The 19,978-nt window shown below is 39.6% G+C and overlaps 1 protein-coding gene across 1 annotated transcript in view; it reads right to left on the bottom strand.

Annotated features, from left to right (window-relative positions):
- Window positions 1-19,978, bottom strand: part of LOC137310544 (uncharacterized) — a 52,992-nt gene that overhangs the window by 6,336 nt on the left and 26,678 nt on the right. Inside the window, exons 4-5 of the mRNA XM_067978312.1 lie at window positions 17,519-17,780; window positions 11,979-12,314 (exon numbers count right to left, since the gene is read on the bottom strand). Of these exons, the coding sequence (XP_067834413.1) occupies window positions 11,979-12,314; window positions 17,519-17,780 (598 nt within the window). The remainder of the gene's footprint in view (window positions 1-11,978; window positions 12,315-17,518; window positions 17,781-19,978) is intronic.

Here is a 19,978-nt window from a genome sequence, read left to right on the forward strand (position 1 = left end):
CACTGTGTTATTGGTCACTGTATTAATGGTCACTGTGTTTCTGATCACTGTGTTGTTGGTCACCGTGTGCTTGTTCACAGCATTATTGGTCTCTGTGTTAATGATCATTGTGTTAATGGTCACTGTGTTATTGGTCACTGTGTTAATTATCACTGTGTTAATGATCACTGTGTTATTGGTCACTGTGTTAATGATCACTGTGTTATTGGTCACTGTGTTAATGGTCACTGTCTTAATGATCACTGTGTTATTGGTCACTGTGTTAATGATCACTGTGTTATTGGTCACTGTGTTATTGGTCACTGTGTTAATGATCACTGTGTTATTGGTCACTGTGTTAATGATCACTGTGTTATTGGTCACTGTGTTGTTGGTCACCGTGTGATTGATCACTGTGTTATTGATCACTGTGTTCAAGATCACTGTGCTTTTGATCACTGTGTTAATGATCACTGTGTTATTAATCACTGTGTTATTGGTCACTGTGTTAATGATCACTGTGTTAATCATCACTGTGTTATTGGTCACTGTGATGTTGGTCACTGTGTTATTGATCACTGTGTTATTGATCACTGTGTTAATCATCACTGTGTTATTGGTCACTGTGTTAATGATCACCGTCTTAATGATCACTGTGTTATTGGTCACTGTGTTAATCATCACTGTGTTATCGGTCACTGTGATGTTGGTCACTGTGTTAATGATCACCGTCTTAATGATCACTGTGTGATTGGTCACTGTGTTATTGGTCACTGTGTTATTGATCACTGTGTTAATGATCACTGTGTTATTGGTAACTGTGTTGTTGGTCACCGTGTGATTGGTCACTGCGTTATTGGTCACTGTGTTAATGATCACTGTGTTATTGATCACTGTGTTATTGGTCACTGTGTTATTGGTCACTGTGTTGTTGGTCACTGTGTGATTGGTCACCGTGTGATTGTTCACTGCGTTATTGATCACTGTGTTATTGGTCACTGTGCTTTTGATCACTGTGTTATTGGTCACTGTGTTATTGATCACTGTGTTATTGGTCACTGTGTTAATGATCACTGTGTTATTGGTCACTGTGCTTTTGATCACTGTGTTATTGGTCACCATGTTAATGATCACTGTGTTATTGATCACTGTGTTATTGATCACTGTGTTATTGATCACTGTGTTATTGGTCACTGTGATGTTGGTCACTGTGTTAATGATCACTGTGTTATTTGTAACTGCGTTATTGGTCACTGTGTTATTTGTCACTGTGTTAATGATCACTGTGTTGTTGGTCACTGTGTTATTGATCACTGTGTTATTGATCACTGTGTTGTTGGTCACCGTGTGATTGGTCTCTGTGTTATTGGTCACTGTGTTCTTGGTCACTGTGTTATTGGTCACTGTGTTATTGGTCACTGTGTTAATGATCACTGTGTTATTGATCACTGTGTTATTGGTCACTGTGTTAATGATCACTGTGTTATTGGTCACTGTGTTAATGATCACTGTGTTATTGGTCACTGTGTTAATGATCACTGTGTTATTGGTCACTGTGTTATTTGTCACTGTGTTAATGATCACTGTGTGATTGGTCACTGTGTTATTGATCACTGTGTTATTGATCACTGTGTTGTTGGTCACCGTGTGATTGGTCACTGTGTTATTGGTCACTGTGTTAATGATAACTGTGTTATTGATCACTGTGTTATTGGTCACCGTGTGATTGGTCACTGCATTATTGGTCACTGTGTTATTGGTCACTGTGTTAATCATCACTGTGTTATTGGTCACTGTGTTAATGATCACTGTGTTATTGGTCACTGTGTTATTGGTCACTGTGTTATTGGTCACTGTCTTAATGATCACTGTGTTATTGGTCACTGTGTTATTGGTCACTGTGTTATTGGTCACTGTGTTAAACATCACTGTGTTATTGGTCACTGTGTTATTGGTCACTGTGTTATTGGTCACCGTGTTAATCATCACTGTGTTATTGGTCACTGTGTTATTGGTCACTGTGTTATTGGTCACCGTGTGATTGGTCACTGCATTATTGGTCACTGTGTTAATGATCACAGTGTTAATGATAACTGTGTTGTTGGTCACTGTGTTATTGGTCACTGTGTTATTGGTCACTGTGTTGTTGGTCAACGTGTGATTGGTCACTGTGTTATTGGTCACTGTGTTATGGGTCACTGTGTTAATGATCACTGTGTTAATCATCACTGTGTTATTGGTCACTGTGTTAATGATCACCGTCTTAATGATCACTGTGTTAATTATCACTGTGTTAATGATCACTGTGTTATTGGTCACTGTGTTAATGATCACTGTGTTAATGGTCACTGTGTTATTGGTCACTGTGTTAATGATCACTGTGTTATTGGTCACTGTGTTAATGGTCACTGTGTTAATGGTCTCTGTGTGATTGGTCAATGTGTTAATGATCACTGTGTTATTGGTCACTTTGTTATTGGTCAATGTGTTAATCATCACTGTGTTATTGGTCACTGTGTTATTGGTCAATGTGTTAATGATCACTGTGTTATTGGTCACTGTGTTATTGGTCACTGTGTTAATGATCACTGTGTTATTGGTCACTGTGTTAATGGTCAATGTGTTCATGATCACTGTGTTATAGGTCACTGTGTTAGTAATCACTGTGTTATTGGTCACTGTGTTATTGGTCAATGTGTTAATGATCACTGTGTTATTGATCACTGTGTTATTGGTCACTGTGTTATTGGTCAATGTGTTAATGATCACTGTGTTATTGGTCACTGTGTTATTTGTCAATGTGTTATTGATCACTGTGTTATTGGTCACTGTGTTCATGATCACTGTGTTATTGGTCACTGTGTTATTGGTCAATGTGTTATTGATCACTGTGTTAATGATCATTGTGTTATTGGTCACTGTGTTATTGGTCACTGTGTTAATGATCACTGTGTTATTGGTAACTGTGTTGTTGGTCACAGTGTGATTGGTCACTGCGTTATTGATCACTGTGTTAATGATCACTGTGTTATTGGTAACTGTGTTATTGGTCACTGTTTTATTGATCACTGTGTTAATGATCACTGTGTTATTGGTCACTGTGTTATTGGTCACTGTGTTAATGATCACTGTGTTATTGATCACTGTGTTATTGGTCAATGTGTTTTTGGTCACCGTGTGATTGGTCACTGTATTAATCATCACTGTGTTAATGATCACTGTGTTATTGATCACTGTGTTATTGGTCAATGTGTTAATGATCACTATGTTATTGGTCACTGTGTTGTTGATCACTGTGTTAATGATCACTGTGTTATTGGTCACTGTGTTAATGATCACTGTGTTATTGGTCACAGTGTTATTGGTCACTGTGTTAATGGTCACTGTGTGATTGGTCACTGTGTTAATGGTCACTGTGTGATTGGTCACTGTGTCATTGGTCACTGTGTGATTGGTCACTGTGTTAATGGTCACTGTGTGATTGGTCACCGTGTTATTGGTCACTGTGCTATTGGTCACTGTGTGATTGGTCACTGTGTTAATGGTCTCTGTGTGATTGGTCACTGTATTAATGGTCACTGTGTGATTGGTCACTGTGATGATGATCACTGTGTTATTGGTCACTGTGTTTTTCATCACTGTGTTATTGGTCACTGTGTTAATGACCACTGTGCTTTTGATCACTGTATTATTGATCACTGTGTTATTGGTCACTGTGTTAATGATCACTGTGTTATTGGTCACTGTGTTAATGATCACTGTGTTATTGGTTACTGTGTTATTCATCACTGTGTTAATGGTCACTGTGTTATTGGTCACTGTGTTAATGGTCACTGTGTTATTGGTCACTGTGTTATTGGTCACTGTGTTAATGATCACTCTGTTAATGATCACTGTGTTATTGGTCACTGTGTTATTGGTCAATGTGTTAATGATCACTGTGTTATTGGTCAATGTGTTAATGATCACTGTGTTATTGATCACTGTGTTCTTGGTCACTGTTTTATTGGTCAATGTGTTAATGATCACTGTGTTATTGGTCACTGTGTTATTGGTCAATGTTTTATTTATCACTGCGTTATTGGTCACTGTGTTAATGATCACTGTGTTATTGATCACTGTGTTATTGGTCACTGTGTTATTGGTCACTGTGTTGTTGATCACTGTGTTAATGATCACTGTGTGATTGGTCACTGTGTTAATGGTCACTGTGTGATTGGTCACTGTGTTATTGGTCTCTGTGTGATTGGTCACTGTGTTAATGGTCAATGTGTTAATGATCACTGTGTTATTGGTCTCTGTGTTATTGGTCACCGTGTGATTGGTCACTGTATTAATCATCACTGTGTTATTGGTCACTGTGTTAATGGTCACTGTGTTAATGGTCACTGTGTGATTGGTCACTGTGTTATTGGTCACTGTGTGATTGGTCACTGTGTTAATGGTCTCTGTGTGATTGGTCACTGTATTAATGGTCACTGTGTGATTGGTCACTGTGTTAATGGTCTCTGTGTGATTGGTCACTGTGTTAATGGTCTCTGTGTGATTGGTCACTGTATTAATGGTCACTGTGTGATTGGTCACTGTGATGATGATCACTGTGTGATTGGTCACTGTGTTAATGGTCACTGTGTGATTGGTCACTGTGTTATTGGTCTCTGTGTGATTGGTCACTGTGTTAATGGTCAATGTGTTAATGATCACTGTGTTATTGGTCTCTGTGTTATTGGTCACCGTGTGATTGGTCACTGTATTAATCATCACTGTGTTATTGGTCACTGTGTTAATGATCTCTGTGTTAATCATCACTGTGTTAATGATCACTGTGTTATTGGTCACTGTGTGATTGGTCACTGTGTTATTGGTCACTGTGTGATTGGTCACTGTGTTAATGGTCTCTGTGTGATTGGTCACTGTATTAATGGTCACTGTGTGATTGGTCACTGTGTTAATGGTCTCTGTGTGATTGGTCACTGTATTAATGGTCACTGTGTGATTGGTCACTGTGATGATGATCACTGTGTTATTGGTCACTGTGTTAATGACCACTGTGCTTTTGATCACTGTGTTATTGATCACTGTTTTATTGATCACTGTGTTATTTGTCACTGTGTTAATGATCACTGTGTTATTGGTCACTGTGTTAATGATCACTGTGTTATTGGTCACTGTGTTATTGGTCACTGTGTTAATGATCACTGTGTTAATGATCACTGTGTTATTGGTCACTGTGTTATTGGTCAATGTGTTAATGATCACTGTGTTATTGGTCAATGTGATAATGATCACTGTGTTATTGATCACTGTGTTATTGGTCACTGTGTTATTGGTCACTGTGTTATTGGTCAATGTGTTATTGATCACTGCGTTATTGGTCACTGTGTTAATGATCACTGTGTTATTGATCACTGTGTTATTGGTCACTGTGTTATTGGTCACTGTGTTGTTGATCACTGTGTTAATGATCACTGTGTGATTGGTCACTGTGTTAATGGTCACTGTGTGATTGGTCACTGTGTTATTGGTCTCTGTGTGATTGGTCACTGTGTTAATGGTCAATGTGTTAATGATCACTGTGTTATTGGTCACTGTTTTATTGATCACTGTGTTATTGGTCACTGTGTTGTTGGTCACCGTGTGATTGGTCACTGCGTTATTGGTCAATGTGTTAATGATCACTCTGTTATTGGTCACTGTGTTGTTGATCACTGTGTTAATGATCACTGTGTTATTGGTCACTGTGTTATTGGTCACTGTGTTAATGATCACTGTGTTATTGGTCACTGTGTTTTTGGTCACCGTGTGATTGGTCACTGTGTTATTGTTCAATGAGTTAATGATCACTGTGTTATTGATCACTGTGTTATTGGTCACTGTGTTATTGGTCAATGTGTTAATGATCACTGTGTTATTGGTCACTGTGTTATTGGTCAATGTGTCATTGATCACTGCGTTATTGTTCACTGTGTTAATGATCACTGTGTTATTGATCACTGTGTTTTTGGTCACTGTGTTATTGGTCACTGTGTTGTTGATCACTTTGTTAATGATCACTGTGTGATTGGTCACTTTGTTAATGATCACTGTGTTAATCATCACTGTGTTAATGATCACTGTGTTATTGGTCACAGTGTTATTGGTCACTGTGTTAATGGTCACTGTGTGATTGGTCACTGTGTTAATGGTCTCTGTGTGATTGGTCACTGTATTAATGGTCACTGTGTGATTGGTCACTGTGATGATGATCACTGTGTTATTGGTCACTGTGTTATTCATCACTGTGTTATTGGTCACTGTGTTAATGACCACTGTGCTTTTGATCACTGTGTTATTGGTCACTGTGTTAATGACCACTGTGCTTTTGATCACTGTGTTATTGGTCACTGTGTTATTGGTCACTGTGTTAATGATCACTGTGTTATTGGTCACTGTGTTCATGATCACTGTGTTATTGGTCACTGTGTTATTGGTCACTGTGTTAATGATCACTGTGTTATTGGTCAATGTGTTATTGGTCACTGTGTTATTGGTCACTGTGTTGTTGATCACTGTGTTAATGATCACTGTGTGATTGGTCACTGTGTTAATGGTCACTGTGTTAATGGTCACTGTGTGATTGGTCACTGTGTTAATGGTCACTCTGTTGTTGGTCACCGTGTGATTGGTCACTGCTTTATTGGTCACAGTGTTAATGATCACTTTGTTATTGATCACTGTGTTATTGGTCACTGTGTTATTGGTCACTATGTTAATGATCACTGTGTTATTGGTCACTGTGTTAATGATCACTGTGTTATTGATCACTGTGTTATTGGTCACTGTGTTAATGATCACTGTGTTATTGGTCACTGTGTTAATGATCACACTGTTATTGGTCACTGTGTTAATGATCACTGTGTTATTGGTCACTGTGTTAATGATCACTGTGTTATTGATCACTGTTTTATTGGTCACTGTGTTGATGATCACTGTGTTATTGGTCACTGTGTTAATGATCACACTGTTATTGGTCAATGTGTTAATGATCACTGTGTTATTGGTCACTGTATTAATGATCACTGTGTTATTGATCACTGTTTTATTGGTCACTGTGTTAATGATCACTGTGTTATTGGGAACTGTGTTGTTGGTCACCGTGTGATTGGTCACTGCGTTATTCGTCACTGTTAATGATCACTGTGTTATTGATCACTGTGTTATTGGTCACTGTGTTATTGGTCACTGTGTTAATGATCACTGTGTTATTGGTCACTGTGTTGTTGGTCACTGTGTTAATGATCACTGTGTTATTGGTCACTGTGTTGTTGGTCACTGTGTTAATGATCACTGTGTTATTGGTCACTGTGTTGTTGGTCACCGTGTGATTGGTCACTGTGTTATTGGTCACTGTGTTAATGATCACTGTGTTAATCATCACTGTGTTATTGGTCACTGTGTTAATGGTCACTGTGTTAATGGTCACTGTGTTATTTGTCACTGTGTCATTGGTCACTGTGTTAATGATCACTGTGTTAATGGTCACTGTGTTATTGGTCACTGTGTTAATGATCACTGTGTTAATCATCACTGTGTTGTTGGTCACTGTGTTAATGATCACTGTGTTAATGATCACTGTGTTAATGATCACTGTGTTATTGGTCAGTGTGTAAATGATCACTGTGTTAATGATCACTGTGTTATTGGTCACTGTGTTGTTGGTCACCGTGTGATTGGTCACCGTGTTATTGGTCACTGTGTTATTGGTCACTGTGTTAATGATCACTGTGTTAATGGTCACTGTGTTAATAGTCACTGTGTTAGTTGTCACTATGTGATTGGTCACTGTGATAATGAACACTTTGTTAATCATCACTGTGTTATTGGTCACTGTGTTGTTGGTCACCGTGTGATGGTCACTGTGTTATTGGTCACTGTGTTAATGATCACTGTGTTAATGGTCACTGTGTTATTGGTCACTGTGTTAATGAACACTGTGTTAATGGTCACTGTCTTATTGGTCACTGTGTTAATGATCACTGTGTTAATCATCACTGTGTTATTTGTCACTGTGTTAATGATCACTGTCTTAATGATCACTGTGTTAATTATCACTGTGTTAATGATCACTGTGTTATTGGTCACTGTGTTCATGATCACTGTCTTAATGATCACTGTGTTAATCATCACTGTGTTAATGATCACTGTGTTAATGGTCACTGTGTGATTGGTCACTGTGTTATTGGTCACTGTGTTATTGGTCACTGTATTAATGGTCACTGTGTGATTGGTCACTGTGATGATGATCACTGTGTTATTGATCACTGTGTTATTGATCACTGTGTTATTGGTCACTGTGTTAATGATCACTGTGTTATTGGTCACTGTGTTATTGGTCACTGTGTTAATGATCACTGTGTTATTGGTCACTGTGTTATTGGTCACTGTGTTAATGATCACTGTGTTATTGGTCACTGTGTTATTGGTCACTGTGTTAATGAGCACTGTGTTATTTGTCACTGTGTTATTTGTCACTGTGTTATTGGTCACTGTGTTAATGATCACTGTGTGATTGGTCACAGTGTTATTGGTCACCGTGTTAATGATCACTGTGTTAATGGTCACTGTGTTATTTGTCACTGTGTGATTGGTCACTGTGTTAATGATCATTGTGTTAATGGTCACTGTGTGATTGGTCACTGTGTTGATGGTCATTGTGTGATTGGTCACTGTGTTATTGGTCACTGTTTTAATGGTCACTGTGTTAATGGTCACTGTGTGATTGGTCACTGTGTTAATGGTCACTGTGTGATTGGTCACTGTGTTATTGGTCATTGTGTGATTGGTCACTGTGTTAATGGTCTCTGTGTGATTGTTCACTGTGTTATTGGTCACTGTGTTAATGATCACTGTGTTATTGGTCACTGTGTTGTTGGTCACCGTGTGATTGGTCACTGCGTTATTGGTCACAGTGTTAATGATCACTTTGTTATTGATCACTGTGTTATTGGTCACTGTGTTATTGGTCACTATGTTAATGATCACTGTGTTATTGGTCACTGTGTTAATGATCACTGTTTTATTGATCACTGTGTTATTGGTCACTGTGTTATTGATCACTGTGTTAATGATCACTGTGTTATTGGTCACTGTGTTAATGATCACTGTTTTCATGATCACCGTGTTATTGGACACTGTGTTAATGATCACTGTGTTATTGGTCACTGTGTTATTGATCACTGTTTTAATGGACACTGTTTTAATGGTCACTGTGTGATTGGTCACTGTGTTAATGGTCACTGTGTGATTGGTCACTTTGTTATTGGTCACTGTGTTAATGATCACTGTGTTATTGGTCACTGTGTTAATGATCACTGTGCTTTTGATCACTGTGTTATTGGTCACTGTGTTAATGATCACTGTGTTATTGATCACTGTGTTATTGGTCACTGTGTTAATGATCACTGTGTTATTGGTCACTGTGTTAATGATCACTGTGTTAATGATCACTGTGTTAATCATCACTGTGTTATTTGTCACTGTGTTATTGGTCACTGTGTTAATGATCACTGTGTTATTGGTCACTGCGTTGTTGGTCACCATGTGATTGGTCACTGTGTTAATGATCACTGTGTTATTGATCACTGTGTTATTGGTCACTGTGTTAATGATCACTGTGATAATCATCACTGTGTTATTGTTCACTGTCTTAATGATCACTGTGTTAATTATCACTGTGTTAATAATAACTGTGTTAATGATCACTGTGTTAATCATCACTGTGTTATTGGTCACTGTGTTAATGGTCACTGTGTTATTGGTCACTGTGTTAATGATCACTGTGTTAATCATCACTGTGTTATTGATCACTGTCTTAATGATCACTGTGTTAATTATCACTGTGTTAATCATCACTGTGTTAATGGTCACTGTGTTATAGGTCACTGTGTGATTGGTCACTGTTTTATTGATCACTGTGTGATTGGTCACTGTGTTAATGGTCTCTGTGTGATTGGTCACTTTGATGATGATCACTGTGTTATTCATCACTGTGTTATTGGTCACTGTGTTATTGGTCACTGTGTTAATGATCACTGTGTTATTGGTCACTGTGTTATTTGTCACTGTGTTATTTGTCACTGTGTTATTATTCACTGTGTTAATGATCACTGTGTTATTGGTCACTTTATTAATGGTCACTGTGTTAATGATCACTGTGTTAATGGTCACTGTGTTATTTTTCACTGTGTGATTGGTCACTGTGTGAATGGTCACTGTGTTATTTGTCACTGTGTGATTGGTCACTGTGTTAATGATCATTGTGTTAATGGTCACTGTGTTATTGGTCACTGTTTTAATGGTCACTGTGTGATTGGGCACTGTGTTATTGGTCACTGTTTTAATGGTCACTGTGTGATTGGTCACTGTGTTATTGGTCACTGTGTGATTGGTCACTGTGTTAATGGTCACTGTGTGATTGGTCACTGTGTTATTGGTCACTGTGTGATTGGTCACTGTGTTAATGGTCTCTGTGTGATTGGTCAATGTGTTATTGGTCAATGTGTTAATGATCACTGTGTTATTGGTCACTGTGTTATTGGTCTCTGTGTTAATGATCACTGTGCTTTTGATCACTGTGTTATTGATCACTGTGTTATTGGTCACTGTGTTAATGATCACTGTGTTATTGGACACTGTGTTAATGATCACTGTGTTATTGGACACTGTGTTATTGGTCACTGTGTTAATGATCACTGTGTTATTGATCACTGTGTTATTGGTCACTGTGTTATTGGTCTCTGTGTTAATGATCACTGTGCTTTTGATCACTGTGCTTTTGATCACTGTGTTATTGGTCACTGTTTTAATGATCACCGTGTTATTGGACACTGTGTTAATGATCACAGTATTAATGGTCACTGTGTTAATGATCACTGTGTGATTGGTCACTGTGTTATTGGTCACTGTGTTAATGGTCACTGTGTTAATGGTCACTGTGTTATTGGTCACTGTGTTAATGATCACTGTGTTAATCATCACTGTGTTATTGGTCACTGTTTTAATGGTCACTGTGTTAATGGTCACTGTGTGATTGGTCACTGTGTTAATGGTCACTGTGTGATTGGTCACTGTGTTATTGGTCTCTGTGTGATTGGTCACTGTGTTATTGGTCACTGTGTTATTGGTCACTGTGTTAATCATCACTGTGTTATTGGTCACTGTTTTAATGGTCACTGTGTTAATGGTCACTGTGTGATTGGTCACTGTGTTAATGGTCACTGTGTGATTGGTCACTGTGTTATTGGTCTCTGTGTGATTGGTCACTGTGTTATTGGTCAATGTGTTAATGATCACTGTGTTGTTGGTCACTGTGTTATTGGTCACAGTGTTAATGATCACTTTGTTATTGATCACTGTGTTATTGGTCACTGTGTTATTGGTCACTACGTTAATGATCACTGTGTTATTGATCACTGTGTTATTGGTCACTGTGTTATTGTTCACTGTGTTAATGATCACTGTGTATTGGTCACTGTGTTGATAATCACTGTCTTATTGGTCACTGTGTTAATTATCACTGTGTTATTGGTCACTGTGTTAATGATCACTGTGTTAATGATCACTGTGTTATTGGTCACTGTGTATAATGATCACTGTGTTATTGGTCACTGTGTTAATGATCACTGTGTTAATGATCACTGTGTTATTGGTCACTTTGTTATTGATCACTGTGTTAATGATCACTGTGTTATTGGTCACTGTGTTATTGGTCACTATGTTACTGATCACTGTGTTATTGGTCACTGTGTTACTGATCACTGTGTTATTGGTCACTGTGTTACTGATCACTGTGTTATTGGTCACTGTTTTAATAATCACTGTGTTATTGATCACTGTGTTATTGGTCACTGTTTTAATAATCACTGTGTTACTGATCACTGTGTTATTGGTCACTGTGTTACTGATCACTGTGTTATTGGTCACTGTGTTAGTGATCACTGTGTTATTGGTCACTGTGTTACTGATCACTGTGTTATTGGTCACTGTTTTAATAATCACTGTGTTATTGATCACTGTGTTATTGGTCACTGTTTTAATAATCACTGTGTTACTGATCACTGTGTTATTGGTCACTGTGTTACTGATCACTGTGTTATTGGTCACTGTGTTAATGATCACTGTGTTATTGGTCACTGTGTTAATGATCACTGCGTCATTGGTCGCTGCGTAATTGGTCACTGTGTTAATGATCACTGTGTTATTGGTCACTGTATTATTGCTCACTGTGTTATTGGTCACTGTATTAATGGTCACTGTGTGATTTGTCACTGTGATGATGATCACTGTGTTATTGGTCACTGTGTTAATGATCACTGTATTAAAGGTCACTGTGTTAATGATCACTGTGTGATTGGTCACTGTGTTATTGGTCACTGTGTGATTGGTCACTGTGTTAATGGTCACTGTGTTATTGGTCACTGTGTTAATGATCACTGTGTTATTGGTCACTGTGTTATTGGTCACTGTGTTACTGATCACTGTGTTATTGGTCACAGTGTTAATGATCACTTTGTTATTGATCACTGTGTTATTGGTCACTGTGTTATTGGTCACTACGTTAATGATCACTGTGTTATTGGTCACTGTGTTATTGGTCACTGTGTTAATGATCACTGTGTTATTGGTCACTGTGTTAATGATCACTGTGTTAATGATCACTGTGTTATTGGTCACTACGTTAATGATCACTGTGTTATTGGTCACTGTGTTAATGATCACTGTGTTATTGGTCACTGTGTTATTGGTCACTGTATTATTGGTCACTGTGTTAATGATCACTGTGTTATTGGTCACTACGTTAATGATCACTGTGTTAATGATCACTGTGTTAATGATCACTGTGTTATTGGTCACTGTTATATAGGTCACTGTGTTAATGATCACTGTGTTATTGGTCACTGTGTTAATGATCACTGTGTTATTGGTCACTGTGTTGATGATCACTGTGTTAATGATCACTGTGTTATTGGTCACTGTGTTAATGATCACTGTGTTATTGGTCACTGTGTTATTGGTCACTGTGTTAATGATCACTGTGTTATTGGTCACTGTGTTAATGATCACTGTGTTATTGGTCACTGTGTTGATGATCACTGTGTTAATGATCACTGTGTTAATGATCACTGTGTTATTGGTCACTGTGTTAATGATCACTGTGTTATTGGTCACTGTGTTAATGATCACTGTGTTAATGATCACTGTGTTGTTGGTCACTGTGTTATTGGTCACTGTGTTAATCATCACTGTGTTATTGGTCACTGTTTTAATGGTCACTGTGTTAATGGTCACTGTGTGATTGGTCACTGTGTTATTGGTCTCTGTGTGATTGGTCACTGTGTTATTGGTCAATGTGTTAATGATCACTGTGTTGTTGGTCACTGTGTTATTGGTCACTGTGTTATTGGTCACTGTGTTAATCATCACTGTGTTATTGGTCACTGTGTTATTGATCACTGTGTTATTGTTCACTGTGTTAATGATCACTGTGTATTGGTCACTGTGTTGATAATCACTGTGTTATTGGTCACTGTGTTAATTATCACTGTGTTATTGGTCACTGTGTTAATGATCACTGTGTTAATGATCACTGTGTTATTGGTCACTGTGTATAATGATCACTGTGTTAATGGTCACTGTGTTAATGATCACTGTGTTAATGATCACTGTGTTATTGGTCACTGTGTTATTGATCACTGTGTTAATGATCACTGTGTTATTGGTCACTGTGTTATTGGTCACTGTGTTACTGATCACTGTGTTATTGGTCACTGTGTTACTGATCACTGTTTTATTGGTCACTGTTTTAATAATCACTGTGTTATTGATCACTGTGTTAATGATCACTGTGTTAATGATCACTGTGTTATTGGTCACTGTGTTAATGATCACTGCGTCATTGGTCGCTGCGTAATTGGTCACTGTGTTCATGATCACTGTGTTATTGGTCACTGTATTATTGCTCACTGTGTTATTGGTCACTGTATTAATGGTCACTGTGTGATTTGTCACTGTGATGATGATCACTGTGTTATTGATCACTGTGTTAATGATCACTGTGTTATTGATCACTGTGTTAATGATCACTGTGTTAATGATCACTGTGATGATGATCACTGTGTTATTGATCACTGTGTTATTGATCACTGTGATGATGATCACTGTGTTATTGATCACTGTGTTAATGATCACTGTGTCAATGATCACCGTGTTATTGGTTACTGTTTTAATTATCACTGTGTTATTGGTAACTGTGTTATTGATCACTGTCTAATTGATCACTGTGTTATTGGTCACTGTGTTAATGATCACTGTGTTATTGATCACTGTGATGATGATCACTGTGTTATTGATCACTGTGTTAATGATCACTCTGTCAATGATCACTGTTGTAAACAATTTTACAACACCAAGTTATAGTCCAGCAATTTTATTTTAAATTCACAAGCTTTCGGAGGCTTCCCCCTTCGTCAGGTGAACGATGTGAAATGAAATCCTCGAAATGAAATCGCATTTATAATTCACAGAACAATGCTTGGTGAGTACAGACAGTTTTTTCAACTGCCCGTTGCCAAGGCAATCAGTGTGCAGACAGACAGGTGTTACCTGCCAGGTCTCACAGAATATACAAATCACCAAAAAAAACAACAAACAAAAAAAAAACAGAGATAGAGAGGTAGAAACATAGAAAAGACAGCAACTGACCCGTTATATTAAAAACAGATAACATTTGTTCACTGGTGGGGTAACGTGTAGCGTGACATGAACCCAAGATCCCGGTTGAGGCCGTCCTCATGGGTGCGGAACTTGGCAATCAATTTCTGCTCGACGATTTTGCGTTGTCGTGTCTCTCGAAGGCCGCCTTGGAGTACGCTTACCCGAAGGTCGGTGGCTGAATGTCCTTGACTGCTGAAGTGTTCCCCGACTGGGAGGGAACCCTCCTGTTTGGCGATTGTTGCGCGGTGTCCGTTCATCCGTTGTCGCAGTGTCTGCATGGTCTCGCCAATGTACCATGCTCTGGGGCATCCTTTCCTGCAACGTATGAGGTAGACAACGTTGGCCGAGTCACAGGAGTATGAACCATGCACCTGGTGGGTGGTGTCCTCTCGTGTGATGGTGGTATCTGTGTCGATGATCTGGCATGTCTTGCAGAGGTTACCGTGGCAGGGTTGTGTGGTGTCGTGGACGCTGTTCTCCTGAAAGCTGGGTAATTTGCTGCGAACGATGGTCTGTTTGAGGTTGGGTGGCTGTTTAAAGGCGAGTAGTGGAGGTGTGGGGATGGCCATAGCGAGGTGTTTGTCCTCATTGATGACATGTTGAAGGCTGCGGAGAACATGGTGTAGTTTCTCCGCTCCGGGGAAGTACTGGACGACAAAGGGTACTCTGTTGGTTGCGTCCCGTGTTAGTCTCCTGAGGAGGTCTATGCGATTTTTTGCTGTGGCCCGTCGGAACTGTCGATCGATGAGTCGAGCGTCATATCCCGTTCTTACTAGGGCGTCTTTCAGCGTCTGTAGGTGTCCATCGCGTTCCTCCTCGTCTGAGCAGACCCTGTGTATTCGCAGGGCCTGTCCATAGGGGATGGCCTCTTTGACGTGGTTGGGGTGGAAGCTGGAAAAGTGGAGCATCGTGAGGTTGTCCGTGGGCTTGCGGTAGAGTGAGGTGCTGAGGTGCCCGTCTTTGATGGAGATTCGTGTGTCCAAGAAAGAAACTGATTCTGAGGAGTAGTCCATGGTGAGCTTGATGGTGGGATGGAACTTGTTGATGTTATCGTGTAGTCTCTTCAGTGATTCTTCGCCGTGGGTCCATAGAAAGAAAATGTCGTCGATGTATCTGGTGTATAGTGTTGGTTGGAGGTCTTGTGCAGTGAAGAAGTCGTGCTCGAACTTGTGCATGAAAATGTTGGCGTATTGCGGTGCGAATTTGGTCCCCATGGCTGTTCCGTGTGTTTGGGTAAAGAACTGGTTATTGAAGGTGAAGACATTGTTATTGGTCACTGTGTTAATGATCACTGTGTTATTGGTCACTGTGTTTTTGGTCACTGAGATATTGCTCACTGTGTTATTGATCACTGTGTTATTGGTCACTGTGTTAATGGTCACTGTGCTTTTGATCACTGTGTTATTGATCACTGTGTTAATGATCACTGTGTTATTGGTCACTGTGTTAATGATCACTGTGTTATTGGTCACTGTGTTATTGATCACTGTGTTAATGATCACTGTGTTATTGGTCACTGTGCTAATGATCACTGTGTTATTGGTCACTGTGTTAATGATCACTGTGTTAATGATCACAGTGTTAATGATCACTGTGTTATTGGTCACTGTGTTAATGATCACTGTGTTGTTGGTCACTGTGTTATTGGTCACTGTGTTAATGATCACTGTGTTATTGGTCACTGTGTTATTTGTCACTGTGTTAATGATCACTGTGTTATTGGTCACTGTGTTAATGATCACTGTATTAATGGTCACTGTGTTAATGATCACTGTGTGATTGGTCACTGTGTTATTGGTCACTGTGTTAATGGTCACTGTGTTAATGGTCACTGTGTTATTGGTCACTGTGTTAATGATCACTGTGTTAATCATCACTGTGTTATTGGTCACTGTTTTAATGGTCACTGTGTTAATGTTCACTGTGTTAATGATCACTGTGTGATTGGTCACTGTGTTATTGGTCTCTGTGTGATTGGTCACTGTGTTATTGGTCACTGTGTTATTGGTCACTGTGTTAATCATCACTGTGTTATTGGTCACTGTTTTAATGGTCACTGTGTTAATGGTCACTGTGTGATTGGTCACTGTGTTAATGGTCACTGTGTGATTGGTCACTGTGTTATTGGTCTCTGTGTGATTGGTCACTGTGTTATTGGTCAATGTGTTAATGATCACTGTGTTGTTGGTCACTGTGTTATTGATCACTGTGTTATTGTTCACTGTGTTATTGGTCACTGTGTTATTGGTCACTGTGTTAATCATCACTGTGTTATTGGTCACTGTGTTATTGATCACTGTGTTATTGTTCACTGTGTTAATGATCACTGTGTATTGGTCACTGTGTTGATAATCACTGTGTTATTGGTCACTGTGTTAATTATCACTGTGTTAATGATCACTGTGTTAATGATCACTGTGTTATTGGTCACTGTGTATAATGATCACTGTGTTAATGGTCACTGTGTTAATGATCACTGTGTTAATGATCACTGTGTTATTGGTCACTGTGTTATTGATCACTGTGTTAATGATCACTGTGTTATTGGTCACTGTGTTATTGGTCACTGTGTTACTGATCACTGTGTTATTGGTCACTGTGTTACTGATCACTGTTTTATTGGTCACTGTTTTAATAATCACTGTGTTATTGATCACTGTGTTAATGATCACTGTGTTAATGATCACTGTGTTATTGGTCACTGTGTTAATGATCACTGCGTCATTGGTCGCTGCGTAATTGGTCACTGTGTTCATGATCACTGTGTTATTGGTCACTGTATTATTGCTCACTGTGTTATTGGTCACTGTATTAATGGTCACTGTGTGATTTGTCACTGTGATGATGATCACTGTGTTATTGATCACTGTGTTAATGATCACTGTGTTAATGATCACTGTGTTATTGATCACTGTGTTATTGATCACTGTGTTAATGATCACTGTGTTATTGATCACTGTGTTAATGATCACTGTGTCAATGATCACCGTGTTATTGGTTGCTGTTTTAATTATCACTGTGTTATTGGTAACTGTGTTATTGATCACTGTCTAATTGATCACTGTGTTATTGGTCACTGTGTTCATGATCACTGTGTTGTTGATCACTGTGTTAATGATCACTGTGTTATTGATCACTGTGTTAATGATCACTGTGATGATGATCACTGTGTTATTGATCACTGTGTTAATGATCACTCTGTCAATGATCACTGTTGTAAACAATTTTACAACACCAAGTTATAGTCCAGCAATTTTATTTTAAATTCACAAGCTTTCGGAGGCTTCCCCCTTCGTCAGGTGAACGATGTGAAATGAAATCCTCGAAATGAAATCGCATTTATAATTCACAGAACAATGCTTGGTGAGTACAGACAGTTTTTTCAACTGCCCGTTGCCAAGGCAATCAGTGTGCAGACAGACAGGTGTTACCTGCCAGGTCTCACAGAATATACAAATCACCAAAAAAAACAACAAACAAAAAAAAACAGAGATAGAGAGGTAGAAACATAGAAAAGACAGCAACTGACCCGTTATATTAAAAACAGATAACATTTGTTCACTGGTGGGGTAACGTGTAGCGTGACATGAACCCAAGATCCCGGTTGAGGCCGTCCTCATGGGTGCGGAACTTGGCAATCAATTTCTGCTCGACGATTTTGCGTTGTCGTGTCTCTCGAAGGCCGCCTTGGAGTACGCTTACCCGAAGGTCGGTGGCTGAATGTCCTTGACTGCTGAAGTGTTCCCCGACTGGGAGGGAACCCTCCTGTTTGGCGATTGTTGCGCGGTGTCCGTTCATCCGTTGTCGCAGTGTCTGCATGGTCTCGCCAATGTACCATGCTCTGGGGCATCCTTTCCTGCAACGTATGAGGTAGACAACGTTGGCCGAGTCACAGGAGTATGAACCATGCACCTGGTGGGTGGTGTCCTCTCGTGTGATGGTGGTATCTGTGTCGATGATCTGGCAAGTCTTGCAGAGGTTACCGTGGCAGGGTTGTGTGGTGTCGTGGACGCTGTTCTCTTGAAAGCTGGGTAATTTGCTGCGAACGATGGTCTGTTTGAGGTTGGGTGGCTGTTTAAAGGCGAGTAGTGGAGGTGTGGGGATGGCCATAGCGAGGTGTTTGTCCTCATTGATGACATGTTGAAGGCTGCGGAGAACATGGTGTAGTTTCTCCGCTCCGGGGAAGTACTGGACGACAAAGGGTACTCTGTTGGTTGCGTCCCGTGTTAGTCTCCTGAGGAGGTCTATGCGATTTTTTGCTGTGGCCCGTCGGAACTGTCGATCGATGAGTCGAGCGTCATATCCCGTTCTTACTAGGGCGTCTTTCAGCGTCTGTAGGTGTCCATCGCGTTCCTCCTCGTCTGAGCAGACCCTGTGTATTCGCAGGGCCTGTCCATAGGGGATGGCCTCTTTGACGTGGTTGGGGTGGAAGCTGGAAAAGTGGAGCATCGTGAGGTTGTCCGTGGGCTTGCGGTAGAGTGAGGTGCTGAGGTGCCCGTCTTTGATGGAGATTCGTGTGTCCAAGAAAGAAACTGATTCTGAGGAGTAGTCCATGGTGAGCTTGATGGTGGGATGGAACTTGTTGATGTTATCGTGTAGTCTCTTCAGTGATTCTTCGCCGTGGGTCCATAGAAAGAAAATGTCGTCGATGTATCTGGTGTATAGTGTTGGTTGGAGGTCTTGTGCAGTGAAGAAGTCGTGCTCGAACTTGTGCATGAAAATGTTGGCGTATTGCGGTGCGAATTTGGTCCCCATGGCTGTTCCGTGTGTTTGGGTAAAGAACTGGTTATTGAAGGTGAAGACATTGTTATTGGTCACTGTGTTAATGATCACTGTGTTATTGGTCACTGTGTTTTTGGTCACTGAGATATTGCTCACTGTGTTATTGATCACTGTGTTATTGGTCACTGTGTTAATGGTCACTGTGCTTTTGATCACTGTGTTATTGATCACTGTGTTAATGATCACTGTGTTAATGATCACTGTGTTATTGGTCAATGTGTTAATGGTCACTGTGTTGTTGGTCACTGTGTTATTGATCACTGTGTTATTGGTCACTGTGTTAATGATCACTGTGTTGTTGGTCACTGTGTTATTGATCACTGTGTTATTGGTCACTGTGTTATTGATCACTGTGTTATTGGTCACTGTGTTAATGATCACTGTGTTAATGATCACTGTGTTATTGGTCACTGTGTTATTGGTCACTGTGTTATTGATCACTTTGTTAATGATCACTGTGTTATTG

Source organism: Heptranchias perlo, unplaced genomic scaffold, assembly GCF_035084215.1.
Source record: "Heptranchias perlo isolate sHepPer1 unplaced genomic scaffold, sHepPer1.hap1 HAP1_SCAFFOLD_261, whole genome shotgun sequence".
NCBI classification, from domain to species: Eukaryota; Metazoa; Chordata; class Chondrichthyes; order Hexanchiformes; family Hexanchidae; genus Heptranchias; species Heptranchias perlo.